Below are 24,078 nucleotides of genomic sequence, written 5' to 3'. Positions count from 1 at the left end.
TCTGCCCAACATGAGGGGGGTGGGGGGGTACAGGGCACGGAGTTTATCCAGAGGGTGGCCAGACCAGAAGCATCCCAGCCTGACTGTCACTCCTCCAAGGAGGTTCTGGCCCTCAGCCCCAAGTATCCTTAGCCCGGGCCTTTCATGGCAGGTTCGTCTGGAATTTTCCAGCCGAGCGTAGCCCTAAGCTGTCTTCTCCTCCTGTGGCCAGGAGGTGAGAAAGGAAGGGATTGCGTCAGCTCCCCATGCCAGTGCCTGGCTGCCAACACCTCGCACATCTTTCCACTCTGCATCCTGATGGAAGGATCTGACTCATGCAGGGGGAGCAGACTGTCTGTGGGGAAGCTCAGATCCCCTCCAGCCCCACAGGGCACTCCTTGCAGCCCCTTTCCTTGTCCCACTACAACTCCAGTCCACAGAGTGCAGCTCTGTTACACCCCACAGCCTGCCCCCTCTGGACCATGGTTCCCAATGCAAGCCAGCCCAGCAGTGAGAATTAGTGCCAAGCCCTGTTATGGGACTGAAAACCCTGGTCTCTTGCTCTAAGGGGGAGGGGCAGGAAGCATCTTGAGCAGATTAAGTAGGGTTGCTAGGGTCCCCCTTTCTCCCCAGCCAGAGGGGCAGGGACCCTCCTATGGGTCTCTGAAGAGTGGTGACACTTCTCAGCATCCTAAGCCCTTTTGTGTCCCCAGCGTGAGATGTCAGAGGCACTGGAGGGGCACCTGAAAGAGCTGCAGAGGGCAGCCTCTCGCTTGGAAAAGCTCTGCACCACTCAGAGGCATGACCTGGTCCCAGAAGTCCAGGAGACGCTGAAGGCTGGGGAGGGTCTGCTGGCACTCGTGCTGGAAAACAAGGCCCGCATGGAGCAGGCTGGTCAGCTACGGCAGTTCTTCAGGGATTACTTGGCTATGATGTGAGTGGCAGTGATCCCCAGCAAGGCATCGTGGGCACCTGTGTAAGGAGCCACTAGCCCTGCCTGCAAGGCCAAGGGGCAGGGAGGGTGCGGCTCTCCTGGGCTCAGCCATGGGGGCCAGTGCTGATTGCAGAATTGACAACCACTTGGTCATATTGAAGCAGGTCCTTGGGGAAACCCAAGGGCCTAAAGACATAGTGGTCCCCTGGCACAAAGCAGGAGGTGCCCAGGGTCAGGACAGTGTGAATTGGAGGATCTGTGCAGGGACTGCCAGCTGCAGCAGGCCCTATCACTGTGTACTTGGCCCCATATATGAGAGGAAACCAACCAGACCCCCAATATCATGAGCCTCTCTAAACAGTCATGATACTTATCAGCATTAGAGTCATTTTATTTTCGACATGCCTTCAAATGGAGCATAATCAGTACATACCCACACCCACATCCCCTTGGCTGTTACCAGGGGTACTCTACCCTGTGACATGTCCCTTCTCCTGGCCATCTCTCTGCACTGCCCAGTTTCCTATCCCCCTGCATTCAAGCCCCTCCAAGTTTCCTCCCTGCCATGCTCACTTCACCTACCATACTGTCCCTCCTTTTTCCATCAACCTCCTGCCACTCTTGTTCTCTTCTCTTCCCCTTCATTGTTTCCTGTTTTGAAACTAGAGAACCTGGCAGTGGCAGCCTTCCTCCAAGACACCCTGGCTTTACTAGTGATAAGACCAACTTATCCTAGGGGGAGCCAGATAGCCACTGCAAAGGCCATAAGGACATGGCAGCCACATTCAAGATGATAATAAGCAGAGGCCAGTTTTGGTAAAGGCCACTCCCTTACTTGGTGACCTGAGCATGTCCCCTCCGTGTGCCTTAGTTGCATTACCGATGACTCCAGGGTAGTTCCTGTAAGGAAACGTGAAGGTTTAGAAATGTATCAGCAGTGCCCTGCAAGTTGGCATCTCTGGTCTTGTCTCTGTCAGGGGAGGCAACTCCCTGCTGAGACTGACAGAGGTGGTTTCCTCTGGCATTCCTTGGTGGTCAAATCCAGGGAGCAGAGGCCATGCAGTGTAGGACATTTTCCTGGCCAGTTTGACCCAACAAGGAGTTGGCCTCTTGCCTGGGAGATGGGGCCTGACCCGAGGAGTTTTTGGCCTGTGGCCCCCTCAGAAGAGGGAGCAGATTGGAAAGAAGGGAAGAGACCCCTGCATACACTTTGGCAGGTCCTGATACCCTGCTTCTGCATTCACAGCTCCTGGACTGAGGACACGCGGGCTCAGATCTTCTCAGAAAACCTGAGCACCAATGGCCTCCTGGAGGCTCAGTGCGAAGAGCTGGAGAGGAAGATTGAGGACAAGTTCATGGAGTTTGAGAAGCTGGCAGCAGCAGGCCAGAAGCTGGTCTCTGAGGAGCATGACCTGAGTGAGACAGTAAGCAGGGTGAAGTCCCCTCCTCAAGGTGGGGCGGGGGACCCTTCACTGGCTTCCCACTGAGCTCCCTTGGGCTGGTACAGGACAGAAGGAACCCACTCTTCCTTGGTGGGGGCCACTGAGACCCTGCCCAGAAGGAGCCAGCTCAGCCTGCCCAGCCCTGGTTCAGTGCAGTCAGACTGCACTTCTGTCTGGCTCCCAGGTCTCAGAGGAAGGTGGCAAGCTAGTTTTGCTCTGGGCTCCGTCAGAGCTCTCTAGCAATGACCACTGAGCCCTGAGGCTCAGCTACCAACACTGGCCTGGTTCCAGGGATGGGTGAAGAGGAAGCTTCTCTGGAAAGCAGCTTCCTCCTAGTCCCTGGTAGAAGTTCACGTTCTCACAGGAGCTGCTGGTGTCTGTCTGTCTCCCTGCTTAGATCCAGGAGCGCATGGAGGAGCTGCAGAGCATGCTGGGGTGGGTGCTGGTGCGCTGGCGAGCCCAGAAGCACCAGCTGGACCCTGGGAGTAAAAGTGATGGCGGGAAGGGCCAGGACAGTCCACTGGACTCCACCCAGCATGCATTTCCTGGCAGCCAAGTGAGTGTGTAGGGTTGAGAGCAGGGACCACCTGGGACTCTGCTGGCTCAGCCCAGTGTGTGGAGGGGGGGTGGGGTGCATCTGAAGGCAGCAAAAATCTGCTGCACTGCCAAGGAAGAGATTGCCTGGTCAGTGCATGCCACATACAGCAAGGGGACTGGTGCTTTCCTCTCGTACAGGAAGGGTAAGCTGGACCCGCAGAGCAGGAGTTGGGATCCTTGGGTTGTAGCCCTGGCTCTGCCCCTCACTTGCTGTGTGAGCAAGACCCCACCCTTCTCCGTGCCTCAGTTTTACTTCTAGTGACTCCAGGATATTGATCCTGACCCACCAGCCTGGGCACAGGCAGAGAGCCACAAGGTTGAATTTGTTACTGTGTGCGAAGCACTTGGGGATCCCCGAGTGTAGTTTCCCTTGGTACTCAGAGCTCTCTGGTATAGAGCAGGAGACCTCAGCAATCCCCAGTGCAAGCTGTAGCAGAGAGCTGTGAGGGAGAGCAGGCGAGGGCAGGATGGGGTTCTAGGCAGGAGTGATGGTGGGGAGGAAGAGGGAGGCTCCATGGAGGGAGCAGGCATCTCGACAACCCCACATCTTCCCTGTCTGCTGTTGCTTCTCAGGACCGACATGCCCCATCAGTTCTGCCTGATGCTAAGAGGTTGCTGGGCCCTAATGCTTCAAAAGGACCTCAGCCTTCATCATGCTCCTTCCTGGAGCCCCTCACTCCCCCACAGGACCTCAAGGCACAGCCCCAGAGGCAGGAGAAAGAAGTGGTGCCTCCTTCAGTACTGCCCATTCCCAGACGGGAGCTGAGCTGGGAAGGTCCTGGTGACTCCACACCACTGGAGATAGGAATCCCCAAGGAGACCCTGGTCGACCCCTCCAAGACCCCAGTGGTGGTGGTGCCACCGCAAGGCACCAGCAGCGTGGGAGGGACAGTCAGCTTGATCCTGAGCATTGGCAAGAAAAGGGATAAGAGGCTACAGCTGGCGCAGGCTGGAGCGGAGCAGGGGGAAGAGGCTCTGCACAAGGTGGGTGATGCTGGCTGGGCGGTACAGCTTCTGCAGGCCAGAGAGGGAGCTTCAAGCACATGGCTTGTGTGGTGCCATTGGTAGTGCTGCGCAAGGGGGCTTTGCGCACCAGTGAGACAGCCTTTTTCCAATGGAGCTGCTGGAAGGGTTGATGCTGTGCCTTAATGTGGAGCTTGGCCCACAGCAGCTGTGCTCAGGTCTGTAGTTATGTCAGCTTGCAAACTCCCAGGTGCGCTTGGAGGGGCGTGACAAACCCCAGGTATTCCCAGGCAAGCTTGTGCCTCAGTTGAAGAGAGTTCAGGAAATTCCCTACAGTTGCTAGAGAGTGCTCCAGAGGCAAGTGGATTTTCTGGCTGAGGGATCCCCAGTGCTGCCCGCACCCCTGCCTCTTCAGGTGGCAGAAGCAATACAAGCTCTCTTGGCTTCCCTGTGCCAGGCATTGGCCTATCCCACCACAGCACCTGCTTCTCCTCCCTCCTGCTCCTCATCCTCCTCACCGTAGCAGACCATCCTCACTTCTCCCTCAATTCTGTATTTGTGTCTCTCTCTCCCCACCCTCAGCTCTCTAGCACTAAACCCTCAGGCTGTAAAACCTTTTGGAAGCGTTGCCAGGGGCTTTTAGGAAACACTTTGGGTAGTTTAAGGCGAAAGAGAAAGTCGTCTCGCCAGCCTGTGGAAGAGGTAACATCCCTGGGGCTGCATGCCGGGCAGAGGGGCTGCATGGCATGAGCTTGGCCTTTACTAACATGCCAGACCATCTCTGCAAGTGCCTCTGTGTTCTCTCTCTGGGCACCATTCCTGCTTTTCCCCTTCACAGAGAGGCCAGGCTAAGACCTGTCTCTTCCTTCTAGCTGGAGAGCAGGGTGTGGGGAGGGCACTCTGCTGCCCTGATAATCTGGTGCTAGGACAGGCCTGTCAGGGTGCCCCAGTGCTGTGGACCACTTCAGAATAAACCGAGTGCCCCAGCAGGCCCAGCGGGGTGAGGGAATGAGACACATGGTGACAGCTGTGACAGGGGATGAACTATGTTGGGGACAGCCTCAGTGCAGTTGTCAGTGGGCAGGTCTCCAAAGCCACGCTGTAGCTGGCAGAAGTTGGTTCTCTTGCTCTTAGGCTGAGCAGAGACTGACCAAGCCATGGACTGTGGACTGATTGCAGAAGAGGGTGATGTGCATGGGAGAAACACGGCGGGGAGGGGCTGGGGAATTTGTTCTGGGTTGCACATGTCAGCCCCATTCTGGGGACATCTCAAGGTGTCTGCAGTCCTGCATGGGTGCCATGGTCATGGAGACTGTGTCTGCTTAATGCTTTGTATCTAGTAACCCTTAATGTTAGCGCAGACAAGCTGGGCAGATCCCCATGTAGCATCTTCGGTCATTCAGAAGGAATGGGGTAGGGCTGGGTCCAGGTCCCTGTTCTGAGGCTGAATGTAAGGCAGCCATGTGATTGCATGCAAAACTGAGGCCTGGCCAGCCTGTGGGAACAGTTCAGTGCTGCTCACTCAGGCAGTAGGGGAGTCACCCAGCAGGGTCTGGGTCAACCAGCAGCACCAGACCCTGGATTACAGGGAGCAGCTCACCCTTGTTCACCCCTTGCCACAATTTCCTTGTGCACTCAAGGTGCAGGGACCAGCAGCTGGAGAGCTAGGCATGACCATGCAGGAGGCAGCCACATCCCCACCCCAGCAGGGCAGTGACCCAGAGTGGCAGTGACCCAGTCTCACTTGCTAAGACGGTGCCAGCCAGCAAACACTGGAAGATGGGGAGTGCTGGGCTCTGCAAATGCAAACTGCTACCCTCACCATCCATAATAAGGAAGAGTGACTTGCTGCATTTCACCACCCCTTCCTGCCCCCTCAACACACCAGACCCCAAGGAGCATTGCATTTTGGGTAGTTTCTATAGGCACTCCAACATGTTAGAGTGAGGGGGACACAGTTAGGCTCCCACAGTGTTGGCCATGCAGTTCCCAGTCAACAGGGACTGGCTTGTCCCCGGGAGTGAAGGCAGTGGTCCCTAGTATCATGGAGTGTGCCCTCCCCTAGCTGCTGTCACTGAGTGATATGGACGGTGCTGTCTGTGAGACATGACCAGTGGTTGGGCACAAGGAGCCATGTGGATCTGCATGTTGCTAGGTATGCATGCCCGTGAGGGAGCCCAGGACTATGCCCCTGCTCCTCCCACCCCAGCCTGGGTGTCTTCGGGCACCAGTAGCCTTAAGCCAGCAGGCAGGTGGGTCTAACATCTCTCCCCTGCCCTTGTGTTTCCCAGGTGAGCACTTATTTGTGTGTGAAGGAGAACGAAGGGGTTGGATCCGCCACCCACAAGAGCTCCACCATGCCCCGCCCAGCCAAACAAGCACCTGCAAGAAGCCATGCCTCCCTGGTTTCAAGCACTGGGGCAGACACTACCTTCCACACCCTGCCCAAAGCCAGCTCCAGCTCTCTTGTGGATAGCCTGCAGGGGGGCAGGAAGGCAGTGGTGGAAGGTGCCCAGCTACCCTGGCAGCAGAGGCTCCTGACAGCAGAGCCCAGCCAGCTGCAGCCTTGGTTGGAAGAAAAGCACAATCCCAGTAGCACTTGGCCTCTGAAGTGTGAGAGGAGGAAGATGGCAGAGAAGGCTTCCAGCCCCAAGCTGAGAGAGCTGGGAGAGGGTCCCCCAGAAAGGGCCAGCAACGCTGAATGTAGTACCATTAGGGCTGCATCTAGTGGCCCCAAAGCTGAAGTCCTGAGCCAGGGCATGGGTCCCAGCAGCTCGCAGCCAGTCTCATCAAAGGGCACTTGCCGGCATCTTTCTCTGGGGTCTGTCCTGAGCCTGGAACTGCCCAAGGACCTTGGTCTCCTCAGGAATGTCCAAGACTCTATTAAAATAGCTGAAAGGAAGAAGGGACAGCAGCCCTGTGGAGTGATTCAGTGGGAGGTCAAGGGGCCAGAGCAGGAGGTGAATGGTGCTAGCCTGTCAAAGGAGGTGCTGAGCCATCAGCTAACCACCTGCCCAAGGCCTGGAGGATCCATGGAGCCTTCCAGGAAGGCTCTGAAGAGTGAGCATGACACTTGGTTTGAAGAAGTGAGCTTCAACCCGGGCTACGACAGGCAGAAGACTCAGAGCGTTGCTGCAGCCCCCTCCCGAGAGGATGGGCAGAGTCCCCAGGGCCAGAGCAGCTCCAGCAATGATTTCCTGGACTCCCAAGTGCACCAGTTGTCCCGCATCAGCATGCTGCGTGAACAGGCTGGCTGGGAGTGGAACCAGCTGAAAGCCATGCTGGAGAAGCCTGGCAGCCCAGGAAGGGTGCAACCTGAGAAGCCAGTGGACCTCAAACCCCAACTCCAGGAAGCCACCAGGGTAGAGCTCAGGCCTTCTCCTACCAAGCTCTCCAGTGGGGCCCTCGCCAGAGGAGAACCACCACAAGGAAGCGGGAAGCTCAAGGAGTGCAAGCTAGAGACTGCCCCTATGAGCAAGGCTTCTGAGGAAAGCCCTGTGCGACTCCCTGGTGGAGGTACAGACCCATTCCCCTTGATTAACCTGGGCCTCAGAGCCACCCCCCAGCTCTCAGTTTTGGAGTATGATATCAGTTACCCACAGCAGAGCCTGGCATTAGCCTCCACAGGGCCTCAGGACCTGGCTTCTGCTGGACACATGATGGGGTTAGGCCTATCCAAAGAAGCAAAGCCACCAGGCTCAGTAGAGGTTTGCCACCCTGACCATGAGCTGTTTGAGGAAGATGAAGAGGAGCTTCAGGCCATATGGAGCAGCGTGGAGGGGCACAGCAGGCAGATTCCCCGAGCAGACCCCAGCATGTGCCCCACCATGGGGAATGGGTCGGACGAGGTGCAGAACCCAGATGTCTCCAACAGAAAGCTCATCTTGACATCAGAGAACAATGTGCTGGTGGCCAAGTTCACACTCCCTGCCTCTGCCCAGCAACTTTGCAATCCACAAACAGGAAGAGGCACCAGCAAGGGGCATAAAACTGAGGGAAGCCCGAGTGGGTTCTGGGCATCGCTCCCATCTCAAGAGGGGCTTCACGGGGTGAAGGAGGTTGTGGCATTGGGCTCAGTGGAGGGCACCGGCCCACAGAACCGGCAGAAGCACCAGGAGGAGGACAGAGACCTTGGCAAGGTCAGAGTGGCTGGCTGTCAGTAAGCTGTGTGTGCCCTTCCTTGGGGCTTCCAGGTGCCTGTGCAGACCCCTGCCATCCTCCCTTGACCATACAACTAGACAGTCCCTGCCTTCAGGAGATACCATCATGAGGCCTTGAATGACTTGGTGTAGTGGAGGGTGAAAGGCTGTCCCTTGCACTGTTGGCAGGCTGACCCGTGCAAGAGTCTACTAAAGCCTCTTAATGGGAGGATCTTGACTACGCAATTTATGGTGATTGGGGACTGCATTCTGGCTTTCCCTCTAGCTTGCTCCTTTGGCCTTTTGGGTAGCGGCAAGCGAGACTAGGGGACATCTGAACTCCAAGGCCTCCAGGCTTGGGGTTTGCACATAGGATGCCTGCCTTGGGTTTGGGAGTATCTGAAGCCCCAGGCTGAAGAGTTTGAGAGTAAGGAGACTTGCCAGTGGTAGAGCCATGTAGACTTGAACAATTGAGCTCTGCTCAGTCGATAGAATTTGGAACTGATTTGGCCCCAGACACAAAATTAAAAAGAACTAGGCAAGCCCTGCCTTATGCTCACAGTCCTCTATGCCACAGTCCCCTGGGGTGGCAAGACAGGCTAGGAGCTCCTTCCAATTCATTCCACCCCAAAATTGGCTGCCCTTGAGTAGCACATGGGGCTTGCGTGGCTAGCACCTCCCCATCTGCATCAGGGATCTACCCCAAATTGTACTTGCAACCACCAGTGGGTGGGGAAATCAAATCCTTTGGTATCCTAAGCACAGGCACCTGTCCCTAGAGCTCCCTGAGTAACTGTTAGCTGTGAGTTTACAGCCAGCTTCAGGGGACAAGATCCTGGTCTGTGAGAAGCACATTGCAAACAGCTTGTGTAGGTACAGCCATATGTTTGCCATGTGGGAGTACCTGCTACAGGTGTGTTGTAATGTGAGGATGTGCTGAGGTAGACGCCTGTTGCCTCTGCAGATCTGAAGGCACAGTGTGCCCTCCAGTGGCTTGGCCCACAGAGAGGAGAAAAGAATGGTGGCTTCCAGCTGCAGGAGGTCTTTCCTGGCTCCCAGAAAAGTGCACTGTGTTTGTGCCACTGGAAGATTCAGGTTCACCATCTGTGTAGCCATTGCATCTGCAGGAGGGTGAGTTCCTGGGCCTTCCAGAGCATAAAAGCACATGCAGGGCTTCCTGCTAATTCCCTGAAGAAATATGGTTTCTCTTGCTGTAGCTGCTAGTGTGTCACATGGCAGGGCTTTGATTAACTTGAGTCTTCAGGGTCTAGAAAATAACGTAGAGCTAATGGGTCAGGATACAAAATCCTGGAAATGTGGCAGGAGGACAGTATATGGTCCTATTAGAAAGCATATGGCTCTGCTTTTATCTGTTCTCTGTCACAGATCTTGACTATGCCAGGGAATGGCCCCAGGCTCCCCTTTGTCATTGCAAACTTGAGGTTGTCCTGTTGAGAGACAGGAGATCTCAGCCACTCCTGGCCTGTGGCTGCCAAAGGAAGCATCTGCTACAAGCCAGTGGCACCAGTGCCACTTTGATCATTATCTGTCTTTTTGCAGACTCCCCCCAGTAAGAGGGAGTTTCAGATGATGGAAGGAGCACTGGAGAGGAAGCATGTGCTGCAGACAGGAGGCAAAAAGGTACAGTAGGAGCAGCTCCACCTTCTCGGCAGGCCCTGGGTTGCAGACCTCCAGCATTGTACACAGGGTGCTTGGGGCAGCCAGAAATACAGCCTGCAGGCAGGCTGCAAGGTGCTGATGCCCAAGTACTTCCCTTGGCTTCTCTTGGAGATGCTGGGTGCTCAGCACACAGTGCATGATCTCAGGGGAAGCTAAGTGGTTTGTGGAGGTGCTAGCAAGTGCTTGCTGTCCCCTAGCTGCCTGCAGTCTCAGCCCAGCAGGCACATGACCTAAGGGCCTTCCAGATGACAATGATTTCTGTTTCCCAAGCCACGGCCCATAGATTAATCTCAGAGACATCAGCTCTACACAGACAGGTGCTGCCTCTCTCTCACACCCTATGACCTGGTCTGTCCTCAGGAACTGCCCTCAGGCTACATCTACACTGGCCTCTTAATGCAGACAGGGCCAAACTATGCTTTGCCCTACCCTGGAGGAAGGAGGTGTCTTTCCCTGAGGTGAGCAGCCCATGTTTGCTTCTCTCTGCCTGGGGCCCTATCCTGTTTCTGCTGCAGCCTGAGGCATCAGCAGTGCATGCACATGGCTCCTGAGGAAGCAACTAGTAGAATCTTGGGCCAATCCTTTTGGGCACTATTTAGGAAGGGATATCCCTGGAGCTGGGGAGTTGTCCCTCTCTGGTTTCCTGACCCATTGAACAGGCCCTCTATAGGACTGCCTCACTGAAAAGCACCCACATTTTTGCTAACCCGGCAGAGCAGGAGCAGCATCTCCACCTTGTGTGCCTCTGGGACTCGGGGTGGAGCCTCCATGCTGGCCTTGCCCACTTAACTATTTGCTTCTGCTTGCGGTCTTGTAGGCAAACTGTCGCACCTGGAGCCTGTTCCACACTGTGCTGATGAGGCAGACACTGTGCTTCTACCAGGACAGAAAGGACACTCTTAAGGTATATCCAGGAAATCCTCCCTGGCAGACACAGGGCAGACCTCTGGTCTGTTGGTAGGGACAAAGGGGTGTCTGGTACTTGGAGCAGGGAGCATAGGAGTCAGGACTCTTGGGTTATGTTCTTGGCAGTAGGGGTGGAAAGGGAACAGGAGGAGCCAGTGGTTGGAGACTGGGGGGATTGGCAGGCATTGGAATTCCTGGGTGCTGCCACATACTGAGACCATGGCCATGGGCAAGTGCTTTCTCTTCCCTGTGTGCTCTGGTGTCCCTGTCCTGCTGCAGCCCAGGACTAGAAGGGCTGTCAGAAGAGTGTGAGCTGTATTAATTGACATGTGGAGGTGCTTTCAAGGGGACCGGCAGGCAGCAGGGCTGGGCCACCTGAGAACCGATCCCCTACTTCCCAGCCAGCAAAAAGGGCTGAGATCTGGGGCTGTGGGGTGGAGAGACCAGCTTGGGAGGGTGCTCCAGGGAGATGTCTGGGGCTGGGAGGATTTGAGTCACTACCAAGATTATTCTTGCAGCAGCAGGACAAAGTCTTCTCCCCAGTGCCCTCTCCTGCTGCTTGTCAACCACGCTGGGGCTAGTGCTGAGAGTGCTTTGCCTGGGCACTGGACTGCTGTGAGCAGTGTCCTTCACTGTTGAATGTCCCCATCTCTGCAGCATTGCTGCTGACCCACCTTATCATCTATCCTATGTAACTGAGGGTCTAGCAGGCACTGCTTTGTGCCAGACAGTGCCCCTTTATGGCAGATCATAGGGATAACAGCTAGGGACTACAGACCAGGGATGGGTGCTAGCTGGGAGTCTCCAGTGTGAGAAACCCCGCTAGACATGGGGGAAACAGCCCATCAAGCTGCAGAGACCTCACTCTCCTTTTTGGTCCTCTGTGCTGCAGAGCTCTGTGGTGGCCCTGCCCCTGAACTTGTCAGGAGCACGCTGCACCCAGGACATGGAGTATACAAAAAAGACCAACTGCTTCAGGCTACAGTGAGTAACCAAAACAGGGCAGTTCCCCAGAGCTTCTTACAGGATGGGCATTCCCATTGTTGCAGCATCCCTCGGTGGCAGAGGCCAGGCTTGGAGCAGCTTTAAGGTTTCTGTGCCTTAGAGACTGTGGAGCTTGCAGATCATGCAAGGTCATTCAGCAGGCAGCTTAGTTGAAGTGCCAGCTGCTGAGCCATGGGGACCAAGCTCAGATGCCTGGTGTGGGGCTCCTTTGGCCTGAGTCATAGAGCATAGTTTCTCAACCTGTGGTACGCATACCCCAGGGGGTACACGAGACACAGGAAGGGGGTATGTGGGTATCCCAACACTCTCTCTCTTTCTCGCCTTCTTTTCCTCTCAAAACTATGGCAAAAATTTAAATTCCCCAGTAATAATTTGGCGTTCAGCCCTCCGAGCTTTGGGCAACATCACCTCTAGCCCAGGTACATACTTGAGTTGTGCACCCCTGGTGTAAAAGGTGGCAACCCTACCCACACCAGATCAGATATCTGTCATATCACGGCCTTATATACACAGCCCTTCTTCCAACATATAGCACACATTAGCCTGTAAATATAAAATCCCCTGGAAAATTAAGTGTTGGGGTACTTATTAAAATTTTCAGAAAGCAGGGGGTACTTGCTACTTAAAAGGTTGAGAAACACTGGCATAGAGTATGTGAAATCAGGGTTGGGGGGATGATCCTGTCCCTCTCTCCCTTTGGCCCCCAGGCTGCTGGGAAGTGGGGTGGCAGGAACCATTGTGTCTTCAGCCCATGTCATTATTCCTACTGACTCGCTGTTGCCCCCCCAGGCTGCGGGATGGCTCTGAGTACCTCCTGAGAGCTCCATCCCAACCTCTCATGAATGAGTGGGTCTCCAAACTGCAGCAGAACTCAGGTGAGGCACGCTCTGACCACCAGCAGGACATGAGATGATGAAGGGATGTAGCTAGGGTGGCTACTGAGCACCCCAGATACGGAAGATCCCCTGGGGGGGTACACCCCTGACTCCCTCAGCCAATCAGCAGTGAGGGTTGGTGCCACTGGGCCCCAATCAGCAAGTGAGGGGGCCCCAAAAAAGCCACCTCCCTCCCTGGCTGGCTGGAATCCTGCTCCTCTTGGCTGTGCATTGCCCTGTCTGTAAGCACAGCCAATAGAATCTTGAGGATAAATGATTGACGTGTGTTTCCACCAATGAACTGAAAAGCAGGACCTTTTGCAGTCTGGTCTGCATTTAGATACAGGGGACAAAGGGATTAAAAACAGGTTGTTCCAGTATAAAACAGGACCAATGGCCACCCTAGATGGAGCAGACAGTGATGATGAGAGGAAGCACTGATAGAGCAGGGAGTGGGGAGCCTGGGGCTGGAATGGCAGGGGGCTGCAGACTGGCAGAGGAAGACCAGCAGATATGTGTGTGGGGCACCCACACTGCACCTTCATTCCCTCATTTTCCCCACACCAGCTGTTCCCTATTGTAGTCTGTTTGCACCTAGTATTATGAGAAGAGCAGTAGTATGCATGTGACTTCTGTACAAGCTGACAGCTTGTCCTGGGCAGCTGCAGCTCTTTGATGAGGAAGAGTTGAAGGCTTAATTTTTAACCACACATGTGCTGGTCTAAATCAAAAGTGACACCACTGGAGTCAGTGGATTCCCACTAGTCTAAAAATAATGTAAAGGAGTCGGGCCCCCACCCCTTCCAGCGAGAGACCCGCTGTCTGTCACTGCACAGAGCCTAGAGGCCCCATCCTGGCCTTCAGCCGTTGCTGTCCGATACACTAAGGTCCTTGCACCAACATGATGATTAAACAAGGGCAGGGGACTCAGACATGGTGACAAAATGGCTGGCAGGCATGAGGGTGCATCAGTGAGATTCAAGAGTGAAAGGCTTCAAGGAGCCAGCCCTGAGCCTGTGTGGGCCCCTCAGCCTGGTTGTCTCCATTGGATATAAAGGGATATGAAACACCCGTTTGTTCAGGACCTTTCCTCCTCTTACTGTGGGGAATGTCTGAGAAACAGTGAATTCCCCCCAAGCACCACCTGCCCCCTACCCCATGCACACTCCAGGTCAAGTAGCAGAAGGCAGTTTCCAGACTCCTTGTAGTGCCATGCTTCAGACCCAACTGTTTTGCTTTGTGCAGACAGTGCCATACGGGCTGCTCTGGCTGCACCTGTCAGAGCTGACCTTAGGGCCCCTGCTCCCCTTCGCTCTGCAGGGGTGCTGAGGACCCCTGGGTGCTCTCTGCAAACACCAGAGTTTGACCCTTTGCCAGCTACTTTAGCAACCAATTTCTGCTTTGCCCACAGGTTTCCCCGAACTGGATTATTTCCAGGCAGCCGTGCAGCCTGCAGAGGGGACCAGCTCCCCAATCAGGTGAGTAGCAGGATGCCTCAGGCAGTTGCTGAGCTGGTAGGGGCTAAGCCCAAGTGTTCAGAGCCAGCCAGGCCAGGTCTGGGCTGTGTGGCTGGAGAGTGCTGTGCTGACCCTACAGCGCCATTCGGGCAGTATCTCTAACCTCTCCATCTCCTGCTGGTTTATTGCTCCCCCTCTCTGGGGTCTGCAGCTCCTCCCAGTGGAGGCTCTCTTCTCTGGTCACCAAGGTCATCTCTTAATCATTTTACCAATAAATAAGCCCCTAATAAATAAGCTGCTAATGAAGCCAGATCACTACAGGACACACAAATTTTCTCCTGCACTGGGAACCCTGTGGTAGAGTCCCTGTCCAAGCTAGCATGGATGGAGCCTGTGAGTGAGGTTTCCTGGGCCTGAGGTGAGCAGACCTTCTCTGCAGGTGAGTGACTAAATCTGTCTCTCCACCACTTCTTTTCATATTCAGCAGCTCCCACCTCCAGGGCCACCATCAGCCTGTTACAGCCAAGAGCCAAGAGATCACGCTGCTGCCCAGGTCAAGTGCCAGGATGCACCTGCCTTTTGGGAATCGGGAGGACCTACAGGACTCTGCAGCGTTACTGGCCGGTGAGCATGTGCAGCCGCTTCTTAGCGCCCTGGCCCATGAGACATCTGTGCCTCAAGTGCTTCAGTCTCCCTCACTCCCCATGTTGGAGCAGGGCCTCTCACCTTGCTCTGCTGCTGCATCCAGGGTAGATGAATCCACAATAGACCCCTGGTGGAACCACAGGTCCCAGCATCTCGCATCCTGTGCACCTGTCAGGCTCATTCTCAGTTGGGACAAATGTTAAGCAATTTGCTAGTGAATCCAGCCATTTGGGGATGAGAGGGGGAGAGAGAGAGCTAGGAGCACAGGCAAACAGAAGCCTCCTATGCCCTCTGGACCTCTGTTTAGCTGAAGATGCACAGTGGAATTGCCCAAGCTGGCAATTCCAGGCCCCAAAATAACCTTCCCCTCCCTCACCCCTGCTCCTGTGGGAAGTCCCTAGGATGAGCACAAGTGGCCAAGACCACCATCTTGCCTAGAAGACTGGCAGTACTGCCATGCCCCGGCACTGTACTGTGGCATGGTGGATAGTGCTGATGAAAAGGGGAGTGTGCTCCTACCAAGCCAAGCAGAGCCCCTCCTGGGCTCTGTACTGCCTTAGAGGGGAAGCCCCTACACCCACCCCACTCCCTGCAGCACCCGAACACTAGGCTTGCCTCCATCCATCATACTGGTCTGTCCCAGCAGTACCTGAGCCAAAACCAGCCAGTCTTCCCTCTCACAAACCCCAAGCAGCCTTGGCTCACTGCTGCTGAAGGATGATGGATTGATCCTGGTGTGAAAGGACAGGCCCCAAGGGTGACCCTGGAACCCCCTAGGACCACTCTAATTCTGCCTGTACTCCAGGTCCTCCATATACTCCCCTTTGATCTCACCAGCCATGCCTTGATGTTCTTTCTATCTTGTTCAGGAGGCTGTCCCAGAGTCCTTGCTCAGTTGAAACTGCTCATGCCCTGCTGACACTACTTAAACTTGGTGGTCACCACTCTAACCATGGTCTCCAGTGCCCCCCCCCACCCCGACACACCCATGCCTCAAAGGTGTCACTCTGTTGTCATCCATCTTCCTGTACAGACTTCAGGCCTTTTGGCCTTAGCCCACTAGTTACTCTGACCGTAGACTTCTAGCCGTGGCCCACTTACTCTGGCCCAGCTTCTCAGCCTCAGTATCTTCCCCCTCTCTCTCTCTCAGGATCAGGTTCTGGCTCCCTTGGCCTCAGCCCATTTCTGTCTTGCCCCTAGTCCTGGCAGGGCCAAACCTGGAGTACCTTTCAAGCACTTGTACATAGCCTTCTAACCATCCCTACAGTCACAAGTCAGTCCTCCAGTTTAAAATGCAACACAAACATAAGCAAACTGCTTCTAACAACACCCCCAAAGTCCCTCTGGGCCACCACACTGCTTTCAAAGCCACCTCTCCACTCACTGGTTCTCTTAGACCTGGGAGTACCTGACCTGGCTTGCAGCTTCTGCTCCTTTCCTGCCTGAGCTAGCAGGAGCTCTTCTCCTCATAGACTTCAAGGCCACACTGACTCCTCTATATCAGGAACCCAGGCTTATGTCCCCTGAGCCTCTCCTCTTCTAGTCAAATGTTTTCCTGACTGACCGCAGGTGTGTCTTTCAGCTGGTTCTCTGGCTTAGCCGTGGTTCTTCTGCTGCTGCCTATCCAGGGCTGTGCCCTACTGTCTTACTGCTAGGCAGCTAACCATGCAGTAGGCACTTGCAACCTATCGGTCCCTGGGTGCCTATTCTTCTGCAGCTAGCCCACGTTCAGCTGCTTGCTCCTACCTGTAAATCTGCCTGCTGTAGTAAGAGAAGCCTCTAGCTCCCTGTTCCACCTGGGTCCCAGAAATTGAAAGGTCCCTGGGGCACTCCCACTACCATCCTCAGTCTGCTGGGATGTCCCAGGGCTCATAAGGATGGTGGTGATGTAGAAGTTGTGCCAGAACAGCCTGCTCCTAAGCCCTTGTCCATCTGTCGATCTGTCTATCTTGCCTACATGAGCTCCTTTCTTGCTTTTCCCTTGCTAGGAGATAGTCAGAGAGCCAACAGCCAGATGACAGGGCACAGGCGGTTCCAGTGGTCACCTACAGGATCTCCAAGGTCACAGGATGCCAACTGCCAGGAGGAAGACTATGCCCTCGTAACCAACAAGAGGAGGTCCTACTCATTCACCTCAGGTACACAGTGTGGGAAGAACAGGACTGGGAGCTCTGCCCCTATGTCTCTGGTGTGCTCTCCATTGCAATTTGTGAGTCTCTGGTTCCCCGTTGGCAGTGCAGACCCACCTTCCGGGGGGGTTGCATATGCAAAGGGTGCTGAACAGAGAAGGTGAGAGTTTTGATTGGCTGGCTGTGCCTGGATGCTACCCATGAATGGTGCTCTACTTGGGGATGGTAGGGTTGGGCTGAGATCCAGGCCTCTGGGAATCCCAGCAGGCACCCTGATCTGGAAGGGGTTTTGCCCAAGGCTGGGAATGTGACTCGCTTTTGGTTGAACTCATTCTGAAGTGGGAACAGGGTGAATACCTGTTACACAGCACAGCTTAGAGGATCCATTCACTGTGCTGTGAAGTAGCTGAGCTGCTATGGCTGGCTGCTGGATGTTGGCTGGGCTCCTGTGCCTAAATGCAGTATCATTATTGCAGCTAAACCCCTGGCTTTCCTGGGGATTTGAGACCTTGCTATTCAAGGTCACAATTCCATTGCTGATGGCTACCACCAGATGGCACCAATGCCCTTCGCCTCTCATGAAAACACCTGCGATACAGAGGAGGCTGCTCAAGGCAGCTTGTGAGACTGCCCCCAAAATAAACTGCAACACTCTTATCCCATTCCTGGACAGTCCCCTGTGCACAGCACCACTTTGGAGCTGGCACCATGGCAGTGACTGACCTGCTGTGCCCCTTTCTTGGGCACCCCTGTTGGTTCAGTGAGGTTGACGTTCCTGTGGGAAGTAGGAACCCACCCAGTGCTCTGTCTCTTTCAGCCACCTACCAGAAGATCACGCCAGTGTCAGTACCCAAGGAGCCTTTGGAGCCTGGGAGCAGCTATTCCATTACGCTGTACATTGGGGAGCAGGCCGTGCCCAGGGCTCGCTGTCACTCCTTCGTGGCTATGCCGGGGAGCCCTCGGAACGTGCTAGTGGAGAGGGGCCAGGGCACCCCCCCTCGCCCCAAGAACAAGTCTGTCTTCAAGAAGTTCTTCGGGAAGAAAGAATGAGCCCAGGACAGGGGAATGCAGGCCAGAACTTGCCCATGTTTCTTCCTGCTGGGCCTGCCAGCTTGTGAACAGGAGCCTTCCTCGCAGGAACTCTCCAAGCACCCACTCACTGCAGGCACCAAACCCACAGGGCTTGCTAGCTCCCTACCCCCAGGGCTGGTGAGAGTGCAGAGGCAGAGGTCTCTGCACTGATGGGCTCTGCTTACACAGCCTCAGCGGAAAGCTGCACCTCACTTCCCCACAGGAGCAGCTACTGGGAAGGCACGCTAAGCAGGCACTGAGCATGGCGGGTTGTAGGGGGGGATGCCCTGCTGTCTTTTTCAGGCCCTTCTCTTGGAGCATGTAGGGTCAGGTCTCTGTGTGACACTGGAGCTGATGGAGCCAGAGAGACTCTACCTTGTGCATAGGGTACCCGGCAGCCTGTTCCCCAAGCACCCCAGTGCACCCACAGTGCAGGGCAGAGTGTGGGGAAGAATGGGATTATTTTTATTAAAGGCACACAGAACAATCTTGAAGTCTCTTCATCCAGCTTATGTCTGTGCAGGGAGTTGGACTCGGTGACCCTTGAAGTCTCTTCTAACCTTATGATTCTGTGACTCCTTCCCTTGCTACCACCAGGGCCTGTGCCACCTGGGACAGGAGAGCTGCCCTGGGCTCTGAGTATTGTTCCATAGGGTTAGGCAGAAGAAGGGGTTGCTTGGGATGGGATTCTCCTGGCTGCATCCTGGGGAAGCCTACCCTGGTCAGGGATGGCAGGGGCTTGGGGCTTTCATCTCGGGGCTCTCACCCTTCTCACTAAGAGGCTTTGGCTCAAAGTGCTCCTCATGCATCACAGATGGTTGCTTAGCACTGAGCCACAAAGCTAGGGACTATGGTAGAGGTCACCAGACCCTTCTCTTGGGAGCAGGTAGGAGCTCCCTGCTCAAAGGCCCTTCAGAGGGAACACAGCCTTGAAAAGAGTCTGCCAAGTTCCTGCCCTGCCCTGTTTGCCCCCAGCCCTTGCTGGGGAAGGGGCTGTGGCCCAGGCCTGGCTCATTTCATGCAGAGGAACTGAGGCCAGAGGCAGCTCCTGCTTTTCGCTCATCCACCTCCCAGACAGGGGAAATACCATGACCATGATGGTGGCATGGGAAGTACCCTGACCAAGGTAATGCAATTAAAATGGCATTATGTAGTGGAGGGTTGCACTGTTGTCTGCTTGCAGACAGGACTTCCTATGAGACCCTCATAATTAACTTCCCACTGGCTATCTTCCAGTGGGAGGGTCTCGGCTACACGCTGACTTTATGGAAATGGGAGACTCCTCCCTAGGTTGCTCCTGCAGCCATACAGCTGAAGGCAAGCAAAACTTGGGGGCATCCCAGCCCCAAGTCTCCAGGTTTGGGCCTGCACGTAGGATGCCTGCCAAAAGATTTGGAAGCATCCGAAGCCCCAGGTGGGGGTGGAGGATGCTTGCCGGTAGCAGGGCCACACATGGTTCTTGAATGACTCACAGATTTGGAATTGATTTGGCTTGAGATATGAAAAATTTTTCCTAAAAAAAAATCTACCTCCCAGACAGACCCTAGGTGGGGGGCTGTCTGAGGGGCCAGTAGCGCTCTCCATCTGAGTGTATTCACATGTTTTGCACTGAATTCAGTGGGCTGCACTGGTTTCTAGTGACTCTTAATCCCACCAGAGCTGAGCAGGGTCCAAGGGGTGCTAGTAGGCTTCCTGGGCTGGCATGCAGAATGCATGGGCATCAAACAGGGATGGAGGAAGGCTGCTCTAGGGCAACAGTGAGAAACATCACAGTAACTGACTGTCTCCAGTCAGTACTGGGACTCCAAACCCCACTCTCCCACACTGTACTCCAGTTGCCTTGTTGAAGTTCAGCCAGAACTGGATTTACGGTGCTTTCAAATCCCTGGGAATGCCCTGGCACTAAGCAGACACAGGGTGTCTGAGGGCCTGGAGGTTGGTACTTGTGGTTAGAGGCAGACCCTGCTGACGTGGGAGTTCATATCTGCCCTAGTTCCCATTGTTCTGCAGCGCCATGGCCATTAGCCCCTTGCTCCCTGGAGCACAGGGCCAGGCAAGGAGGCAACCATGTTGTACTAGCGTGCAGTGCTGCAGCAAGGACTGAGGTAGATCTGGGCCTGTTAGATTTCTGGGGCATCTGGTTTTTTGCACATTTCCCAAAGGGGATAGATAAGCAGGTGAATTGCAGCTTCTCACGAGTGAGCAGGTGCAACTCTAGGGAACACAGTACAAGAGGGCCACTGGGCCCTGGGCCCTGTTTAAACAGCTAGGTAGGCCATTCCTATCCAGCCCTCACCTGGCAGTAAGGGTGATCCTTTCTTACTGCTCTCTTGTTCCTCACTGTGTTGAAAAAGGGCTGACCTCTGCCCAGTTTTCAGGGACGTGGCCCAAGACCCCAGCCAAAACTAGTACTGGGCTGCACTAGTTTCCAGTGATCCCACCAGAGCTGAGCAGAGTCTAAGGGGTGCTAGTAGGCTTCCTGGGCCACCTTACTGGCAGCCATAGCCAACAAGCTGTGGGCAGACTGGGCTTTAGAGACCAGGCTATCCTCTTCCCCAGGAAAAGACATGAGACACTTTGGCAGGAGCTTGAGTCCTAGTGCCTGGGATGTGCCAGTCTGAGTCTAGAAGGTTTCAGTTTTCAGGGCTCAGCCTGGCACCCCTGGTGTGACATCCCTGACCTTTCAGGGTGCAGGGAGGCTAAATCTCAGCCCAGGGTTGACCCTGCTATACCCCACTCTCTTCCCCTCCCCTGTGGGCTCTGACTCTGCTGGGTCCTAGGCCAGTTTGCTTGCTTTGTTTCTCTCCAGAACCAAAGTAAATAGTGCATCTAAGCTGCTTTAATGGCAGCAGGGCAGCAGAGACAGCTTCTCATCCTGCAGAAGGCACCTTGCTGCCCCCAGGCATGACGAAGGGTTTGGGAGGAAGAGGAGGAAGAAGCTGACATGAGGAGCATTAGGCCTTCATCTCAACTGCACAAGACAGTTGGTCAGTAGTGACCCAGCATCATCCTGTGCTTGCCCAGGAGCCAAGATGAGGGACACAGTGAGTCCAAGACAACCCTTCTCATCCCACAATCCTCTGCACCTGTACTCCTGCCAAAGAGAAACTGGGTCAGGCAGAGAAATGGGGAGATGACAGCATCAGCCCTGAAGCAATGGACATGTGGGATGGAGACAGACAAGGGAGCGGGGGCAGAGCTGTGAGCTTTGTGGGACAGGATGCCACAGCTTGCACACCCTGCCCTGGCGCCAGCGTCCATGCTCTCCTGGTGGGAACATGGCCTCTTGGGGTTGGGGCAACTCCAGGCTTGGAGACCTCCAGCCAAAGAGCTGCTCTGAGCGCCCAGGGGACTGACCAGCTGCCTGCCTCCACCCCAGGTAAGAGCTCTGAGCTGAGTGCTGCAGCCGCCCAGCCTAGCATTTGGGCTGGCCTCTGCAATATGGGAAAGTGAAAAGGCTCCCAGGGAAGAGAGGGTCAAGAGCAGCACAATCAGGGTGAGTGGCTGCTCTGATCTGCCTCCTGCTCCCAGGGCATCCCTGGCCTTTCCAAGCAAAGCATTGCACCCCAAAGACTCCTACCCCGCTGCCACCACCTGGCTCTGGCCTATAGCCTGGCTCAAGAGATGCTTTCTAGCATAGCAGTCAGCTCCTCCCAGACAGGGCTAGGCCTGCAATGCTGCTGGGAAACAAGGATAGACACATGGAGCTAGGACTCTGGCCCCTTGAACCCACCCAGGTGCTGGTTCTGGGTCCACAGCACTGTGCTCTGTTGCCCTTCCAGTTGGAGGAGCCTGGGCAGAGCTGCATGGGAGGTGACCCAGGACAGGGATAGCGGAGGCAGGCAAGGCCTAGGGTGATCACTGTCCTTGGCAGGGGGGCAAAGGTTGCCCAGCACCTGCCTGCAGTGCCAAGTCTTGGGATTAGGTGAGCACTAGGACCTGGCGAGCTCCCTGCAGGCTCTGTGGGCTGATCCCAACACCAGCTGAAGCAGCCAGCCTGAGATCAGGTTAGGAGACAGCGCTGAAGCCAGCTGCAGGGAAACATGTAAGCAACCGCGACTGCGCCCCATGCCAGCCCCCCTCAACCCCAGGCTGAGTCTCCCACCTGGCGGGAAGGGCTCTTCTCCCTGCAGGTTCCCAGGGGGTGGGGGAAGAGTGCATGGAGGGCATGGGGTGCCAGCCTATACCTGCAGGGAAATCCTGCTGAAGTCAGCACAGCTGGTTCTGCCCCAGGGAGCCCCTGACACCAGGGCAAAGGCTGGTCACTGTGGCTGTGGATCACCCCACTTGTCACCCCTGTGAACCAGATGCTGTAAGCAGGGTCCAGCTCACGGGCAGTGTGTGAAGTTACTCTCCATTCCCTGCCAAGCCCCTTGCCTTGGGGCTAAGCAAGCAGAATTAGCCAAATCCATGCTTAGACATCCCTTAGATCCACCAGGTCATCCCAAGGGCACATTTAGCTCCCCCTAGCCCCAGGCCTTAATGAACAGATCTACAACCTCCCTCCTTCTTGCCCCAGCCAGTCAGATGCTGTGCAGTTATCTTGCTGCATGGAACCCAGGACTGGTGTCCAGCATGGCAGGATTCCCACTCACCCTCCCCAGGGCCCTCTCCTATTGCTCACTGCAGCCCCCTGGCTCTGACACCCTGTTCTTATCTGGCCTCTGTGATCCAGCCCCATCAGACTGTCCCCACACTCCAGATCTGCACCCACAGGGTGCTTATGTCTAAGCCTCTCACCTTCTGCCGTCCAATTTCGTATTTTCTCCCCACGGCTCCCTCTGTTTATAGCCTGCCCTTCTGGGTCCAGTTCAGCTCCCCTCCTTCACAGCTTGCTACTCCCATGTCATGCCAAATGTGCTTAGACTCAGCCCATGTGCCCCTACCTCCTCCCTGCTTGGGATGCCTGGCAATGCCTGACTCTTCTCTGCTATTCTGGCAGGGTGAGCTCCAGGCTGGGATGGCATGGCCAATGCAGCCTGCGACTGACAGGCAGGCTCAGACAAAATGTGTTGTGCCCTCCTCAGTGTGTGTATCAGGGAGACTGTGCAGGTAGAGCAGGGTTCATAGCCTATGTTCTCCACCCATGCCCCAAAGCCTTCTCCTTGCCAGGTGTCCCTGCGTCTTCACATTGTAGCTTTGGCCGGCACTCTTGTTAAAGGGCTCACACAGTGTGAATTGCATGGCATCACTGAAGTGGGCTAGACAATTCTGTTGCATGTCCCCTCCCCCCTTTCCTGTGCCACAGAGGCCATGATGCATTGGGCAGGGGCTGGGCAAGGGGGATCTGCACCAGGGGTCAGAATCAGGAAAGGGCAGAGTAAGGGGGTCAGAGAGGTCAGGACAGGGGGTATAAGCAGGGTGGTTTGCCTACAGAAGTACAGGGCTGTAGTTTACAGTGTGATTCACTGATTAGAGTAGAGCATTGGGAGCAAGGACTCTTGGGTTCTGCTCAGACTGGCTATGTGCCCCGGGCCAAGTTACTGCCCCATCTCCTTCTCTGGAAAATGAGATCCCCCAAACCCTGCAGTAGAGCAGATTGTGAGGCTAAATTCCTTGTTTAGGAAGCTTTTAGACCCTCAAGGTGCTGCATCTAGGGAGAAGGAACTTGCAACACACCTATAGGCTGGGGGACTCCCTTCTCAACAACACAGTGGCTGAAAGGGATCTTGGAGTCATTGCTGACTCCAGGATGGACATGAGCTGCCAATGCAAGGAAGCAGTCAGTAAGGCTAACTGCACCTTGTCATGCATCTACAGATGCATCACAAGCAGGTGCAGGGAGGTGATCCTCCCCCTCTATGTGATGCTGGTCAGGCTGCAGTTGGAGTACTGCATCCAGTTCTGGGCGCTGCGCTTCAAGAGGGATGTGGCTAACCTTGAGAGGGTCCAGTGGAGGGCCACTCGTATGGTTGGGGGCAGCAGGCCAGGCCTTACGAAGATAGACTAAAGGGCCTGAATCTATTCAGCCTCCACAACAGAAGGCTGAGAGGGGTTCTGGTGGCCATCTATAAACTCACCAGGGGGGACCAGTGGAAAATAGGTGAGGCTCTGTTACCCTGGGCACCACCTGGAATAACAAGGAATAATGGCCACAGATAGATTGAGAGCAGGTTCAGGCTTGATATCATAGTTTCATAGTTTCTAGGATCGGAAGGGACCTGAGCAGATCATCTAGTCCGACCCCCTGCCATGGCAGGAAGTGCACTGGGGTCAAATGACCCCAATAAGGTGGTCATCCAACCTCCTCTTAAAA

At 55.2% G+C, this 24,078-nt stretch overlaps 2 protein-coding genes across 9 annotated transcripts in view; both read left to right on the top strand.

Annotated features, from left to right (window-relative positions):
• LOC109304334 overlaps positions 1-18,311 on the top strand; it is a 50,188-nt gene extending 31,877 nt beyond the window's left edge. For 5 of the 7 annotated variants that reach the window (XM_019526819.1, XM_019526818.1, XM_019526814.1 and 2 more), the window contains 13 exons: positions 693-913; positions 2,160-2,337; positions 2,753-2,911; positions 3,526-3,936; positions 6,207-8,054; positions 9,615-9,695; positions 10,552-10,638; positions 11,533-11,624; positions 12,435-12,520; positions 13,932-13,998; positions 14,462-14,601; positions 16,611-16,760; positions 17,569-18,311. In XM_019526819.1, coding sequence (XP_019382364.1) covers positions 693-913; positions 2,160-2,337; positions 2,753-2,911; positions 3,526-3,936; positions 6,207-8,054; positions 9,615-9,695; positions 10,552-10,638; positions 11,533-11,624; positions 12,435-12,520; positions 13,932-13,998; positions 14,462-14,601; positions 16,611-16,760; positions 17,569-17,801 — 3,753 coding nt within the window. In that variant the 3' untranslated portion in view covers positions 17,802-18,311. The remainder of the gene's footprint in view (positions 1-692; positions 914-2,159; positions 2,338-2,752; positions 2,912-3,525; positions 3,937-6,206; positions 8,055-9,614; positions 9,696-10,551; positions 10,639-11,532; positions 11,625-12,434; positions 12,521-13,931; positions 13,999-14,461; positions 14,602-16,610; positions 16,761-17,568) is intronic. The other 2 variants (XM_019526813.1, XM_019526820.1) reach the window with 2 other exon arrangements.
• Positions 18,312-21,784: 3,473 nt separating this feature from the next.
• SLC29A1 (solute carrier family 29 member 1 (Augustine blood group)) overlaps positions 21,785-24,078 on the top strand; it is a 60,364-nt gene continuing 58,070 nt past the window's right edge. The window contains exon 1 of one of the 2 annotated variants that reach the window (XM_019526870.1): positions 21,785-21,867. The gene's annotated coding sequence lies outside the window, so the exon portion shown is untranslated. The remainder of the gene's footprint in view (positions 21,868-24,078) is intronic. The other variant, XM_019526867.1, reaches the window with a different exon arrangement.

This window comes from Gavialis gangeticus, unplaced genomic scaffold, assembly GCF_001723915.1.
Source record: "Gavialis gangeticus isolate Ggan-Ray unplaced genomic scaffold, GavGan_comp1, whole genome shotgun sequence".
In the NCBI taxonomy this organism is placed as follows: Eukaryota; Metazoa; Chordata; order Crocodylia; family Gavialidae; genus Gavialis; species Gavialis gangeticus.
This window is presented reverse-complemented; position numbering and strand designations above follow the sequence as displayed.